The following is a 16,834-nucleotide window of genomic DNA, read 5'->3' on the forward strand; positions in this document are numbered from 1 at the left end:
TCGTCGTATCCCTGTTTCTAACTATGGAACTGATCCACAGAATCAGTTTCCAAGAGATAGACAGAAGATCCGGCATGTGTAAGGGACTTACACTGCCGGATCTTAGGATGCAGTACCGCATCCGCCGCTGGGGGCATTTCGTGTCGAAATGCCGCCTCGGGTATGCAAATTAGCACTTACAGAGATCCACGAAGCTTTTCAGCTTCGTTTTTTCTCCGTAAGTTTTAGTTTGCAAATGCAAAATTAGGGCTGCTTTTACAAAGTGTAAACTGTTTACACCTTGTAAAAACAGACCCTTCTGTCCAGCGACGCGATTTTTTTTTTGTTTTGAATTTTTTTTAGTTGCAATCCACAAAGCTCGGCGTAACGTAATTTCGCGCTATGCACATCGGGAAAATGACGTCACGAGCATGCGCAGTACGGCCGGCGCGCCTAATTTAAATGGGAATCGCCCCCATGAAAATAGGAACGCCTTGCGCCGGCGGAATTTAAGTTACACAGCCAAAAATGTCTAGGTAAGTGCTTTGTGGATCGGGCACTTAGGTAGAAATTTTAAGGCAGTGTAACTTAAATGGGAAAAATTAGGTTACGCCGGATCTTTGTGGATTACCCCCTTAGCATCTTATTAGCGAGGGAAAAATACCCTTTTTAAAGATGTCGACATGTTGAAGAAAAAAACCTTTTTAATCCATGACTAATGGTGACTACTAGGAAACAGCACCTGGGCAGAGAAACAGGTTCACTTTAATGCCCTCCTACCCAGCAGCACATACTTACCTTTCCTATGCTACTACCCCTGCTCTGTTCATCCACCAGAAACAAAGAAAGGTAACCTTGTATAAGCTCCAAGGTACTCCAGTTGGAGCGTTCACAGGGCCGGAGACTCACCCCGCTCTATATGACAGTTCTGTGCCACATGCTGTCACATGGAGGACGCTCAATGCTTCTCTATACCTGGAATTACTGGATATTTTCTTTGCCTTTTAGCTAAATGGAGTGATGGGAAGATAAGGAAAGGTGAGGATGTGCTGCTAAGGATGGAAGCATTAAAGCAAACCTTTTGTATTTCCTTCCATTGAAAAAGCATAGGGTTGCTTTAAGAAAGCCATAATTGATCCTTTGATAGGGCTGCTATTTGTGTGATGCACCAACAATTATAATCTAGCCCAGGGGTGTCCAAACTTTTTTCAAAGAGGGACAAATTTCATGAAGTGAACATGCGTGAGGGCCAACAATTTTGCCTGACTTTCTTTGAACCATTAAAATTAAATGCAAATTAAATATTTTATGTAAAGTTTATTGCAAACAGCATACTATTCATTTTGCAATATTGATGACAATATAAAAATGACAAAAAAAAAATAAAATAATAAAAAAAAAAAATATATATATATATATATATATATATATATATATATATATATATATATATATATATATATATATATATATATATATATATATATATATATACTGTATATCTACACCTCTATCTCTCTTTCTCTTCTTTAGCCTCTGACCAATCCCCAAGCACCTCTCGGGGTAAAGATGAGCTTGAGTATTTGTTATTTTTTTTAAATAATAATCTTTTCTTTAGCCAGCCAACTCCACCAGCGCCTCTCACTGACTTGAAGGAAAAGCGTTCCGGTTTGATGTGGCCCCTTCTTGAAATTTACATATATATTCATCTGTAGCCCCCCAAGTATATCCATCTGTAGCCCCCCAAGTATATCCATCTGTGGCCCCCAAGCTTGAGCGTGTAGTTTTTATTGCTGTGACTACATCTATCTTCTTTAGCCTGACAAATCCATGAGCGCCGCGCCCCGCTCATTGTTAGGATGAGCCGGGGCGTGTGGCTGTGGCGTGTTCAAGTCGATGTGCCCGAGCCCGCAAGGAAGCTGACAGCACGCAGCACCACCACCAATCACAGTCACTTCTGAACACGCCCCAGCAACACGCCCAGCCACACACCCCGGCTTATCCCAACAATGAGTGCGGCACTCAGGGATTTGTTCAGCTAAAGAAGATAGATATATTCACAGCAAAAAAAAACAGAACACGCTCGAGCTTGGGGGCCACAGATGGATATACTTGGGGGGGGCCACAGATGAATGTATATAAAAAATTCCAAGTGGGGGCCACATCAAACCGAAACGCGGGCCGGACTTTGGACATGCCTGATCTATGCAAACAGTACAAATTAGAGGAGAATGGCAGGCATAAGACAGAGTTTAATAATAAATATGTAAACTAAAAATGATCTGGGTCTTGTGTCTGTGGCTGGAAATGAAAGTTGGCTGCAACTTTTCGTGGCTTCTGTGTGGTCCTGAGAGCCCTATATTTAAAATACTACCGTAGATAGGAACTTCCACTATTATTTAATTCTACAGCTGAATGTAGTCAGTCACTGCATGCAAAGGACTTTCTAGTAAAGCTAATGTATTTTACTTTATTAAAGCTGGCCATGGCCAACCTCATTCGTGGCAATGAGCTGGAACTGGCGGTATGTGTCGGCACGGTCCTTGGAGAGAGTGCTGCTGAAGCCACTCAATATGCACTGGAACTACTGGCAAGGAAATGCATGACAGTAACAACATGGTGTGTATAGCGATACAATGAGTGTGATCCTTGAGACTGTGTGATGAGTGCAGCATTTCATTCACCATCAGGCTTGTTCATCAAGGATGCTATTGTAAGTTTTACCTATTTTTCTATGACATTTCCATTTTGATTCCCTCACACAATTTATCAAGGTCTGTAAAACTTTTGATATCAATAGAGCTAATTTGCTTCTTAATTCTACTAGTTTTCTTGTTAATGTTATTGTAATGTTTTATATATTTGTTTAGTAAAGTTAACTAGTAGGGGATTTACCACAAACTTTTTCATCACATAGAAAAAGAGCATACGTTTTTCTTACCAGTCGCAATGCAGCCTCAATGTGTTCACAAATGATTACAAATAAGGCCGCATGTATCTTATGAATGTAGTTGTTGAAGATGCCAACCTACCTATCACTCCTCATAAAGTCAATATGTTACACAGGGTGTTTTGCTGACAACTTTGATAATTATTTTCTCTTCACTTCACCAGATTATACAGTAAAACAATTTCAATGGCTTGAACTACCCTCTTTGATAAATAGATCCCACAAATCCTGCTCTCTTAGTAAAGCTAAAAATTTTGCATAAATGTAAATAAACCAGAACAAATAATATATTTCAATACAGCACTAACTGCATATTTATTATTTTATTAATGTGTCACAAAATATGCAGTATATAAATTAATAAATCACCTCAAATTATATTACTTCATAACTAATAGCAATAATTAATGTGTAACTCCTTAACCACTTAAAGCGGAGGTTCACCCTAAAAAACATCTATGTACCATCCCATACAGCATACTAGCGTCAGCTACAGTATGCCTTTTTTTTTTTTTTGTGCTGTACTTAATGTTTAATCCTTCAGTTTCGTTTCAGACTCCGGGGAGTAGGCGTTCCTATGAAGAGGGGAACATGATTGACGTCCGGCTATGGCGCGTAGGACTGGGCTCTTTAGGGCGCTTTACGGCGCCTGCGCACAGACTAGGAGCTGACTGCGCAGGCGCCGTATATATCCGAGTCCTATTTCGGCTATTTTCGGAACGCGTGATGCGCCATAGCCGGACGTCAATCATGTTCCCCTCTTCATAGGAACGCCTATTTCCCCGCCGGAGTCTGAAACAAAACTGGACGATTAAACGGTAAGTACAGCGCAAAAAAAAAAAAAAGGCATACTGTAGCTAAAGCTAGTATGCTGGATAAGATGGTAGATAAAGAAAAACATTTTTTTAGGGTGAACCCCTGCTTTAAGGACCTTGAGTGTTTTTCAGATTTGGCGTTTACAAGACTAAAACAGTTTTTTTGCTAGAAAATTACTTAAAACCCCCAAACATTATATATATATTTTTTTCTAACACCCTAGAGATGGCGGTCATTGCAATACTTCTTGTCACACCGTATTTGCGCAGCTGTCTTACAAGCACACTTTTTTTGGAAAAAATTAACTTTTTTGAATTAAAAAATAAGACAACAGTAAAGTTAGCACAATTTTTTATATATTGTGAAAGATAATGTTACGCCGAGTAAAATGGTACACAACATGTCACACTTCAAAATTGCGCCCGCTCGTGGAATGGCATCAAACTTTTACCCTTAAAAATCTCAATAGGCGACGTTTAAAAAATTCAATAGGTTCCATCTTTTGAGCTACAGAGGAGGTCTAGGGCTAGAATTATTGCTCTCACTCTAACGATCGTGGTGATACCTCACTTGTGTGGTTTGAACACCGTTTTCATATGCGGGCGCTACTCACGTATGCGTTCGCTTCTGCGCGCCAGCTCGTCGGGACGGGGCGCTTTAAAAAAAAATGTTGTTTGTTTTGTTATTTATTTTTATTTATTTTATTATTTTTTACACTGAAAAAAAAATGGATCAATTGTATTCCTATTACAAGTAATGTAATCATCCCTTGTAATAGAAAAAAGCAAACGCTCCAACATTGGGAGCTCATGTCGCATGACGTGTGAAAATAAATGTTTCCCTATGAGACTGTGTGATGAGTGCAACATTCAGTCAACAGCGGGCTAAAGTCCACTGTAGGCTGACATCACTCAGCTGCTCAAGACTTTGGAGTGATCCTGACTTTTTAATTTAGCAGTAGCTAGCTCAGCCTCTCCGTATGGAGTGTAGCAGAGCAGCAGAGATGCTGACTGAAGCCTCGTACACACGACCGAGTTTCTCGGCAAAAACCAGCAAGAAACTTGCTGGGAGATATTTTTTTGCCGAGGAAACCGGTCGTGTGTACATTTTCGTCGAGGAAACTGTCAAGAAACTCGACGAGCCAAAAAGAGAGCAAGTTCTCTATTTCCTCGACGGGAATGGAGAAAATTGGCTTGTCGAGTTTCTCGATGGCTTCACAAGGAACTCAACGAGCAAAACGATGTGTTTCGCCCGTCGAGTTTCTCGGTTGTGTGTACGAGGCCTGACAGTCGGCATCGCTCTGCACGGGGAGGTGTGAGAACCGAGCCATCGGCGGTGTTTGATGGCTTGGTTCTGAGTGCAGAGACGGCAGGGGACTTTTTAGAAAAAATAAATTAAACATACTTCTCTTTTAAGGCACTGCTACCTCTGGCTGCTGTTTTCAGGAGATTTGGAGTAATATTTAGTGATGACACTACTGCACTTCTCACTGTTGTTATTCCTGGAAGCTCTGACATAAGCAAGCAAAATCCTTGCCTCCTCTAATGTCGCGTACACACGATCAGTCCATCCGATGAGAACGAACCGATGGACCGTTTTCATCGGTTAACCGATGAAGCTGACTGATGGTCCGTCGTGCCTACACACCATCGGTTAAAAAAACGATCGTGTCAGAACGCGGTGACGTAAAACACAACGTGCTGAAAAAAACTAAGTTCAATGCTTCCAAGCATGCGTCAACTTGATTCTGAGCATGCATGGATTTTTAACCAATGATTGTGCCTACTAACGATCGGTTTTGTCCTATTGGTTAGGAATCCATCGGTTAAATTTAAAACAAGTTGCCTTTTTTTTAACCGATGGTTAAATAACCGATGGCGCCCACACACGATCGGTTTTGACCGATGAAAAGGGTCCATCAGACCATTCTCATCAGTTGAACCGATCGTGTGTATGCGGCATTAGATGGTTGACCCCTCACAGAGACACAGTACAGAACAAGGCATAGGGAGTCAATAATGGGGACATTTTCACTGCAGGCAGACCAAAGGCAATACTGTTGACTAGTCCCCTGGCCTTTTTTTGGACACAGCTTCCAGCGTTTAGGTTCTGTTTAATAGGTCCAGTGTATTTGTAGTGTAGAGAGAGATTTTAGACAGAAAATGTTTTCACAGTAACAACTTTCGTTAGACGATGAGAATTTTCGTTACATGTCTAGATGGTTAGAGACTTGCAGTATCTTAATGCAAAGAAAATGAATATACCGTACTATTATTGTAAATGAAAATGGGAAGTATGTAATTCCAAAGTAAAACTTGAAAAACTTTGTAGCACCACATTAACTTGTTTGAGGTTGTCCTAATTCTTTATATTTCAATGTATGCCTTCACTTTTAATGACAGGGAAAATTGTCTATCAATTAGAACTTGTGAAACATGCTTTTACTAATGTGTGGTAACTGACATTGTGTGAATTTCCTACACGGCACTAATTCTAATGATTTACCTTTTGTTTAGCTTTCCATCTCTTGGATACAGGTACACATATTGATTGGTGTTCTATTTCTACTTGTGACATGGAATTTGCTATATAGTGACAGAGAAGATAAATATATGTTTATTAAAACCTTTCCAGGCATTACATATCTTCAAATATGTTCAATTGCTACAAAAACACTTTGTTATGTGCTGAATCCAATTGTAATTGATGCACTGTAGTACTTTCTTGTGTCTGCGGATGTTGCTGCTGCTCCATATTTAAGCTTCTTACTTTCATTATTTCAAATTATTTGTCAGGAGAGAAATATAAAAGTGCCCATTGTTTTTTTGTTTGAAATGCACTTTTAGGACTCTCATCTTTATTCTTCTTGCATTATTTAGTGAGTCAAAAAAAGGTATGTACTAGGGTTGTCCCGATACCACTTTTTTAGGACCGAGTACAAGTACCGATACTTTTTTTCATGTACTCGCCGATACCGATTACCGATACTTTTTTTTAAATGCAGCCATGTGTCCCCAAATGCAGCCTTGTCCCTAAATTCAGCCTTGTCCCTAAATTCAGCCTTGTCCCTAATTCAGCCATGTCCCTAATGCAGCCATGTCCCTAATTCAGCCATGTCCCTAATGCCGCCATGTGTCCACTAAGAGAAAGCCAAGTCCCTAATGCAGCCATGTGTCCCCAAAGAGAAAGCCAAGTCCCTAATGCAGCCATGTGTCCCCTAAGAGAAAGCCAAGTCCCTAATGCAGCCATGTGTCCCCTAAGAGAAAGCCAAGTCCCTAATGCAGCCATGTGTCCCCTAAGAGAAAGCCAAGTCCCTAATGCAGCCATGTGTCCCCCTAAGAGAAAGCCAAGTCCCTAATGCAGCCATGTGTCCCCTAAGAGAAAGCCAAGTCCCCCCCCCCCCCCGCCGCCGACATCTAGTTAATTTGCGCTGGGGGAACAAAACAACTTTCATTTGAATAGCTGTGTGTTGCCCGCCGCGCCTCGTCACTCCCCCTTGCCCGGGCACTTTGATAGACATATCACCCGTCCAATCCTGGGACGGGTGATATGTCTATCATAGTTTCTGGGCCAGGGGGAGTGTCTATACATGACGAGGCGCGGCAGGTAACACACAGCTATTCAAATGAAAGCTGTTTTGTTCCCCCAGCGCAAATTAACTAGATGTCGGCAGCAGCGGCGGGGGGAACGACGACTTGGCTTTGTCGTAGGGGACTAGGCGGCAGCGGCAGCAGCTCCCCTCTCCTCCATACGAGGATTGCTCTGCTCCGCCCGCTCTCCGCCCCCTCTCCACCCGCTCTCCACCCCCTCTCCACCCGCACTCCACCCCCTCTCCACCAGCTCTGGGAAGAAAATTTTTATCGGGTCAGGCATCGGGAGCATTTGCGCGAGTACAAGTACTCGCGCAATTGCTCAGTATCGGTCCCGATACCAATACTAGTATCGGTATCGGGACAACTCTAGTATGTACCTATCAGGTGTAGTGATACCCAAAATGCATAGGCTTGATCCAATGTAGTGACCTGGCACTGCTAAAAGAAGGCTGAGGATGAAGTCTCCTGTTTTTGGGTGCAGGTTGGCAATGGAAGCTCCTATAGTCTAATAATCTCCTAAGAGAAGAGGAGATCTGCCCCTCCTCCAATCACAAAAAGCATTGCATTTACTGAAAAGCATATAAACAATATTAGGGTCCTTTCACATGGGGGTTCCATTTGTATCATCAGTTCAGTCATGTTTTTTTTTTTCGATTCAGTTTACATCAGTTTTTCATCAGTTATGCCCTGTACACACGATCGGTTCGCTGATGAAAACGAACCAATGGATTTTTTCATCAGATATCCGATGAAGCTGACTTTCATCAGTCTTGCCTACACACCATTGGTTAAATATCAGATCGTGTCCAACGCGGTGACCCAAAACACAACGACGTGCTGAGAAAAATGAAGTTCAATGCTTCCGAGCATGCGTCGACTTGATTCTGAGCATGCGTGGATTTTTGACCGATGGATTTCCCCACAGACGATCGGTTTTTTAACCATACGAACAGGTTCTATTTTTTTTCACCAATGGGAAAAAAACTGACGGGGCCCATATACGATCGGTTCGTCCAATGAAAACGGTCCATCGGTCCATTTTCATCAGACGAACCGGTCGTGTGTACAGGGCATTAGTATTTCATCAGTTTTTACACCAGTTTATTTACATCCACTACCAATGCAAAAATGGACCGTTTGTCCATTTACTGTTTAGCCTCGTACACACGCTCGGTTTTCTGGGCAAGAACCAGCAAGAAAACTGCTGGGAGAGCTTTCTTGCCGAGTAAATCGAGCGTGTGTACGAGGCTTTCAGGTTTCTCGTCTGGAAATCTAGCCAGAATCTCGACGAGAAAAATAGAGATCCTGCTCTCTATTTTCTCGCCGAGATTCTTGTCGGCCTGTTTCCCGACGAGAAACCCAAGGGTGTGTATACTTACCTGTCGCCGTGGAAACCAGCGCATGCTCGAAATGACTTTGACGCATGCACGGTAGCTTTCACGGCATAGGTAGGGTGAAGCAAGATGGCGGCGATTGCATCGAATGTGACAAGCGCATGCTCGTCGTGCGCAAACACGTCACCGTGTTCTTGCCTTTCAAGAGAACTGCGGTTCTTTTGAAAGGTCTGTGTGTGCACACGGGCGGCAAGAGATTGTTGCCAAGAATCTCATCGGGAAAAACAACATTTTTTTCTGACGAGATTCTTGCCCGTGTGTACGAGGCCTAAGTCCTATTTTTTGTCCATTCTGTCCTCTAAACAGAAGAAAAATAGGGCCTTCTTCCGTTTCAAAAATCGGATGTTAACGGAGGCGGATGTCAGCACATGATCACCCGCTAACATCTGCTTGCCCATAGAAATACATTGGTGTCCGTTTTTCATCTGTCAACAGATCGGACAAACAGAATGTGAAAGTGACCTAAGGTTTTTCTGAACGGCATTGTACAACAAGCAATTTTCTATGATTAGTGTACTTCCATTGGTATTACAAGCTCCAGCTCTGAACATTCAACGCTTACAGTACGACAACAAAAAATATTCCTGAATGTAGCAGCAGCCATATGTGGGACAGGCATAAATATAATTTATGTTTAGGCAGCAATACCTAGAATTTTTGTTCTTTCTGGAGTTCTAATTCAAAGCCGACCTGTCATTTAAAAGTATACTATACACCCCCAGTAGAAAAAAAATGATAGCCTAGAAAGATTATGTGGACCAAATCCGTTCACATAATTAAAGTAGGCGGACTGTATTGATATTATATAAAAGATACAGAGCCCATATTTACCAACTATACAGAGACAGTTTTATTTTAACATTATTACACAATGATAAGAAAATGAAGCTGATCTCTTTCAAATATAAAGGACTAGATTCAGCATTTATTTACGCCGGCGTATCTATACTGTGCTTTGTGAATACTGCACTTGCCCGTGTAAGTTGCGGTGGCGTAGTGTAAATAACATACGCTACGCCCGCACAAACTTACGGCGGGCTACTTGAATCTAGCCCAAAGTATATTAAAAAAATCTAAATGATTGTAGTTCTTTTTTAAAGGTCAGTATCCCAAAGACTGATACTTTTCCTTAACCTGCCTGGCTGTATCCCCGAGCGTGACTCGGGGTGGGTTTTTCATGCTGCGATCGGTATCCCCGAGTCACGCTCGGGGTAGCTGTGCAGAGTGTGCAGCGGAGGTGGATAACGGTGCCAAATTCAAAAAAGTAAATAAACACAATACACACAGTATACTGTAATCTTATAGATTACAGTACTGTATGTAAAAAATACACACCCCCCCCTTGTCCCTAGTGGTCTGCCCAGTGTCCTACATGTTCTTTTATATAATAAAAACTGTTCTTTCTGCCTGAAAACTGTAGATTGTCCAAAAGTGTCCCTTTATGTCAAAAATGGTTTTAGAGCAGCTAGAAAACAGCAATAATAAATTATAATCACTTGCAGAATTGTGCGATAGCGATTTGTGGGGATTTGTGGGGAAATACGTCATAAAAAAATAAAAGTAATGACAGCGACAATTCTGCAACTGAGCAAATTTCAGTGATTTTGAGTTGATTACATTATTGAATAATTTTTATTATAATTATATTATTATTTGTTATAATTATTTATTATATTATCATTAATAATTTTGTTTAAAAAAAAAATCATACGCGGGATGCCTACTAGACTCTTGTTTGGTCAGATTTAAATGAGTTATTCCTAAAAATTACAGACCTACAGTATAAAACACCAAATTTCCTTGCAAATAATGGTACCGCTTTTGGTAAGTAATTCCAGACAGAATCATACCGCCAGGGAGGTTAAGACCCCTTTCACACCGAGTGGGTTTTTAGGCACTTTAGCGCTAGAAATAGCCTCTGAAAAGCAATTTAATGCCCATTTTAAAATCGAAATAAATCAAATAAAAAATACATGTTGATATATTACCTGTGTTAATAATGCCATCTAATGGACATTTAGTATTTATTTTATATTGTTCAAGGCATCATTACACATTAATAACATACATGCATTTTTTCCTATTATTTGCTTGTGTGTAGAGTGAAAATGTAAGCTTTTTAATTCCATTCTGCATTTAAGCACCTGAGATAAGCTTGTGTAGTGGATTTCTGTGATGCTGTAAAGTGGGCGAGACGTGCTAATACAGTACATGCTTGTCACGTTCTCTCTATAAATAGCTGCGATGAGCAGGGCTGTGCTGGAAACCCTGCTGCTGCGACCAGCTGTATGAGCATTGTTTATTTTTTACAGGGATTTGGCAGCAGATCTTCTGAGAATGATACCTGACAATGAGCTCTTCTTAGTCAAGCTGTGCGCTTTTTACCCGGGCTGCACTGCAGAGATTAACGACCTTCACAGCAAAGTATGTTTCTATTTTTCACATGTACTGTAAAGAAATAATTATTATTAATAAATATTAAAAGAATGATCTATGTATATATTGTTTCTATCATGTTTTATGTTTTTGTGGTTGTATGGGAATATTTTTTCTTTTCTAATCATACTTACCTAGGTGGAAGCAGCATGGGTCCGATGCTGCATCTGCCCCCCGCCGGCTCCAACACTGAAAACTGAACGATCAAACACAGCCGATCACTCGGTTCTCAGGTCTCATTGAGCAGAGAGCTGGTGACTGTCAGGCTACATTCACACCTGAGCATTTTCAGCCCATAAAAACACCTGAAAAACACCCAACAAGCAAATTCCTATTGATTTCAATGGCACCTGTTCACATGTAAGCACTTTGTCACCTGAAGCAAAACACCAGAAAAATGCCTTCGCTCAAAAAAGAACATGAGCTTCTTTGGGGCAGATTACAGTCGTTTTTCTGCTTTTTACATTGGTGACCTGTACAAAATCACGGCAAAATTGTGGTAAAAACGCATGAAACGCTCAGGCATAAATGCAGCCTCAGTCTCCAGCTCCCTGCTAAAGATGCTGTGTACACCATGATGCTCCCCGTCTTTTACGGCGTGGCACAGATCATCAGACCCAGGCGAATGCTCATCCTGATAGAGACTCAACTATTACAAGTTTTTCGTAGTGTTATTTACAGGACTTGAATGTTAGGAAATGACCAACCCCCTTGCAAGTAACATCAAGTAACATGACCTTTAAGGTATTGGTCAGTTTGTAATGACATTCCTTTAGTATGAAGTCAGCTGAGTTAACCAGGTTTTGGAGACTTTCTTAGATATTGTGAGACAACTTTAACCACTTCCTGCCCAAGGTACGTATATGAACGTTCTTGATTTTGAGCAGGGATATCTGAATGATGCCTGCAGCTAAAGGCATCATTCAGATATCATCTTTTAGAGCCAGCGATTCCCTGCACCATAAGAACGATCATAGCGGCTGTTCCACCGTTTGATTGTTCTTACGGGCGACGAGAGAGGACGTATCTCCCCTCCCGACACCCTCCGGTGCTTCTACCTACTCACCTACTCACTCACTCGCTATGTTATGACGTCACGCCCTGCCTCTGCACTCAAAAAAACGGTGCCGCCTTGGCTGGGAAGCTGAGATCGGTTTATTTATTTCAGGCTTCCCAGCCTAGAGGTGAAATGCGGGGTCGTATTGACCCCATATTTCACTGCAAAGAGGACCTGTCATGCTTATTCCTATTACAAGGGATGTTTTACCTGGGGTGGAATCCTAAACAATAGTCGGGTCTCTTCTAAAATCACTGCACACACCTGCTCAATTAGTGTGCTGGTTGTTCACAAAACCAGGACCCAGGATTGGAGACTTCATCCCTCCTAAGTCTCTACGAAGTCTCCAGACTCAAGGTCCCAAACCTGGTTTTACCAACCAATAGATAGATTTTTGTCAGAGTAAGGGAGGGTTATATCCCCTGTCTGTGTTTTTGCCATCTGTGTCCCATTGTGAAGATTTACCTTCTACTTCCTGTTTTGGCTATGTGGCAGGAAGTGGAGGAAATCTTTTCAAGTTGAGAGATCTCAGAGCAGAATATTTGTATGGGGCTATAGACCCTACTCAACAAGAGTTGGTTGCAACCTTGTTGATTGCTGTTGTTTTGCTTTGAGAGAGGAAATGGTTGTGAAGCGCACCTCCTTGTCCATTCTGTAGGCACAAGCATGTACATTCTGGGACCCAGTAGCCAAATCAAACAATGTCTGTGGGTAGTTTATAGGCAATCAAGAAACAATGACATTTCCTCATCTCTGAAAGAAAACTCATAGGGCCAGATCCACAAAAACGGGCGTATATTTTAGTCGGGCGTAGCGCATCTCATATGCGCTACGCCGCCGTAACTCAGAGTGGCTTGTAGGGTATCCACAAAGCACTTATATGTGCGCCGGCGTAACGTAAATCGGCCGGCTTAAGCCCGCGTAATTCAAAGTAGGCTTGGAGTGGGCGTGTTGTATGGTAATCTGGTATGACCCCACATAATTGACTCTTTTTTCGAACGGCGCAAATAGTCAATGCTTTCGACGTGAACGTAACTTACGCAAAGCCCTATTCGCGAACTATTTACGCAAACAACGTAAACAACAGAAAATTCAACGCTGTCCCGACGTCCATACCTAATAGAGGCAGGGGTAACGTTACGCCGAAAAAAGCCTTACGTAAACGACGTAAAAAAATGGGCGTACGTTTGAGAATCGGCGTATCTAGCTAATTTGCATACTCTATGCGGAAAGTAACGGAAGCGCCACCTAGCGGCCAGCGTAAATATGCACCTAAGATCCGACAGCGTACTAAGACGTACATCAGTCGGATCTAGCCCACATTCAGGCGTATCTTGTTTTGTGGATACAAAACAAAGATACCACGGCGCATCGTAGAACTTACGCGGCGTATCAATAGATACGCTGGCGTAAGTTCTTTGTGGATCTCGCCCATACTCTATTAAAGCTAAATTGCCTAGAAAAATACATATTTATGATGTGTATTGAAAGGCAATGTAATATTAATAAACCAGCATAAGTATAGCCACTAAATCCATTGTGTGGAGAGGGTAGCCCTGATTTTGGACCCTTATTTGCAACCCCCACCTTACCGTGTTTAAAGAATCCTCATTTTGCTAACACCTCTTTGGACTGTTTTAATGACTGTAAATACTAAAATATTATCAATGGCAGCCACGTAGTACAGTAGCCTTCTTTGTGGTTTGATTGATACTTAGTAAATCAGCCTCTGCATATTCCTTCTTTTATCCCTCTTTTGCATATTTCTTTACAGTGTAACTTGCCATGTTTGGAAGAGTGTGTACAGATGGCAGAGACCAGTTATGCAGATGGAGACATCTTCCAAGCTGTCAAATACCACTTGTTAAGTTCAGAACCAGAAAAGGCCCTGCCTATAGGGATCAGTTTTGTAAAAGGTACCTATGTTATATCAGTGGCACATAATAAGAAATATACATTTTACATTATATCCACATAAGCCCATATGAGCTACTTGGTAAGAGAAGCTATAGAATATTTTAAGCCCAGCTCCAGCAAAAACTATTTTTTTTTACAGTTTAGTACAGTGGTTAAGGAATTACATTTTTGTCTTTATTGCAGTATGTGTCTGTGTCTCTATTGGTAAACCATGTATAATATTTCCATTGCATGCGTTCCAGGAAAAGGCAAGTAAGTGGGTGTTGTAGCACCTGCCAGCTAGAGACCAGTACCATAAGCCAAAGTATACATCGCCAGCATACCAAGGATCATTTAAAGAAAGTCCAAGCATTAATTTTGTAATCATAGTGGTAAATTGCAGTGTTTGTCATTGTGGGGATGATTTACTAAAACTGGAGAGTGCAAAATCTGGCGTAGCTGTGCATGGTAGCCAATCAGCTTCTAACTTCAGCTTGTTCAAATACCGTATCAACTTGATTATAAACCAAGTTTTTCAGCAGATTTTTTGATGCTGAAAAAGCCCCCCTCGGCTTATACTCGAGTCCCGCTGTTCATGAAGTCTTAACTGCAGTTGGCGGCCGTCCACTGTAACAAAGCCCCGCCTCCTCCTCGTCCGTGATAGACGGAACACTGATACAATGCTAGGATCAGTGTTTAGTGTTCCGTGTATCATGGACGAGGAGGAGGTAGGGCTTTGTTACAGTAGACGGCCGTCGACGACTGCAGCAGCATGGAGGTACACGGGAGATCAGATGGGCACAGTGAGGCTGCAGATGGACACAGTGAGACTGCAGATGGACACAGTGGGGCTGCAGATGGACACAGTGAGGCTGCAGATGGACACAGTGAGGCTGCAAATGGGCACAGTGAGGCTGCAAATGTGCACAGTAAAGCTGCAAATGGGCACAGCGAGGCTGCAGATGGGCACAGTGAGGCTGCATATGGGCACAGTGAGGCTGCAAATGGGCACAGTGAGGCTGCAAATGGGCACAGTGAGGCTGCAAACTGACACAGCAAGGCTGCAGATGGACACAGTGAGGCTGCAAATGGGCACAGTGAGTCTGCAGATGGGCTTTGTTGACCCTCTTTTCCACTTACAGTAGCTGCTGCATTTCCCACCCTAGGCTTATACTCAAGTCAATACGTTTTCCCATTTTTTTGTGGTAAAATTAGGTGCCTCAGCTTATATTTGGGTCCGCTTATACTCTAGTATATACAGTAAGTTTGACAAAAAAAACTGGAAGCTCATTGGTTTCTGTGCAGAGCTGCACCAGATTTTGCACTTTCCAGTTGTAGTAAATCAACCCCAGTGTGTCATCACATACCTGATGAAAGGGACCTGCATGGTCCAAAAGCATTGATCTTTACCACAGTGGCAATCACTGAATGGATGATTGGACTTTAGTTCAGCGATACTTTGCGCGTTGGAAATAAATATTGGGGAGATGTCCTCTCTCTTCCTATTGGGACAGGAAGTAATAAGAAATTGAAATCATATGTGACTTCTTCTCTCCGTGACAATCCCTGCCCTCATTTCTTTTCCTGCTGTCACAAGAACAGAAGTGATATGAAATCTTCCAAGTAGGGTCAAAACTGATAAATTGAATAGCAATGTTAATATTTTTCAGTCTATCCACTGGAGTTGGGCTTGAAGTTTTTTTTATAACGCAATCTAGCAAAACGTACCCATTTCTTGAGTTGTGCAGCAAAAGGCATGTTTGACACAATGAGACTGGGGGTTGAATTGGTGGGAGAAAAGAGCATAGTGGCCAGGTGTAGAAATTGGTGGGCATGTACAGTATGTTGGACATGTATAGTATGGTGGGCATGTACAGTATGGTGGGCATGTACAGTATGGTGGGCATGTACTAAGATAGGAAGCCAGGAAAGCTTGGGGGGGGGCAGCGGTTATGGGCCTAGGAAGCTCAGGTTACCCCTTTAACCATGTGGGCTGCTTTGTCTATTATTAACCTATGGCTGATGAATTTATGCATACCTATCAATTACCATATATTTTAATACCATGGCTATTTTTTTTATGTTTTTTTTTTTCTGCAGAACAAATCAGCAGTGCTGACTGGACCTTGGATTCCATTTGTCCAATCCTTGAGCTTCTCAGTTACATCAGAACAGAAAGATTAGTACTTCATAAATGTAGTGAGTGAGTACTTTTTCTCTTGCCTTAAAAAGATATTGCTGCTCATAGAAGGTATTATTTTAAACGCCACCCAAATTATTGAGATAGCTTTTTGGGCTTCGAAAACTTGCCTTGGTTGTTACTGTCTTCATCCCCCCAGGAAAGGCAGGGTGCCCAAACTTTTGCAGACGCCATTTTTTTGTTTTCTGTAATTTTGAAAGTGTAAATGATGGAAATAAAATCTAAGGGGCAGATCCTCAAAGAAATTACGAATTATGCGCTTCGTATCTTTGTTTTGGTATCCACAAAACAAGATACGACAGCAGCTGTGATAGATCCGACAGGCGTACGTCTTCGTACGCCGTCGGATCTTAGATGCAATTTTTCGGCGTCCGCTAGGTGGCGTTCACATCGTAATCCGCGTCGAGTATGCAAATGAGCTATTACCGACGATGTACGACCGGCCGTCGCATTTTTTTACGTTGTTTCCATTCGGCTTTTTCTGGCGTATAATTAAAGCTGCTATATGGTGGC

General features: G+C 42.0%; 1 protein-coding gene across 6 annotated transcripts in view; it reads left to right on the forward strand.

Moving 5' to 3' along the window:
* WDR17 (WD repeat domain 17) overlaps nucleotides 1-16,834 on the forward strand; it is a 168,208-nt gene that overhangs the window by 135,303 nt on the left and 16,071 nt on the right. For 5 of the 6 annotated variants that reach the window (XM_040333663.1, XM_040333619.1, XM_040333628.1 and 2 more), the window contains 5 exons: nucleotides 2,459-2,598; nucleotides 6,262-6,282; nucleotides 11,045-11,156; nucleotides 14,000-14,141; nucleotides 16,222-16,324. In XM_040333663.1, coding sequence (XP_040189597.1) covers nucleotides 2,459-2,598; nucleotides 6,262-6,282; nucleotides 11,045-11,156; nucleotides 14,000-14,141; nucleotides 16,222-16,324 — 518 coding nt within the window. The remainder of the gene's footprint in view (nucleotides 1-2,458; nucleotides 2,599-6,261; nucleotides 6,283-11,044; nucleotides 11,157-13,999; nucleotides 14,142-16,221; nucleotides 16,325-16,834) is intronic. The other variant, XM_040333636.1, reaches the window with a different exon arrangement.

The sequence above is a fragment of the Rana temporaria genome, chromosome 1, assembly GCF_905171775.1.
Source record: "Rana temporaria chromosome 1, aRanTem1.1, whole genome shotgun sequence".
NCBI lineage: Eukaryota > Metazoa > Chordata > Amphibia > Anura > Ranidae > Rana > Rana temporaria.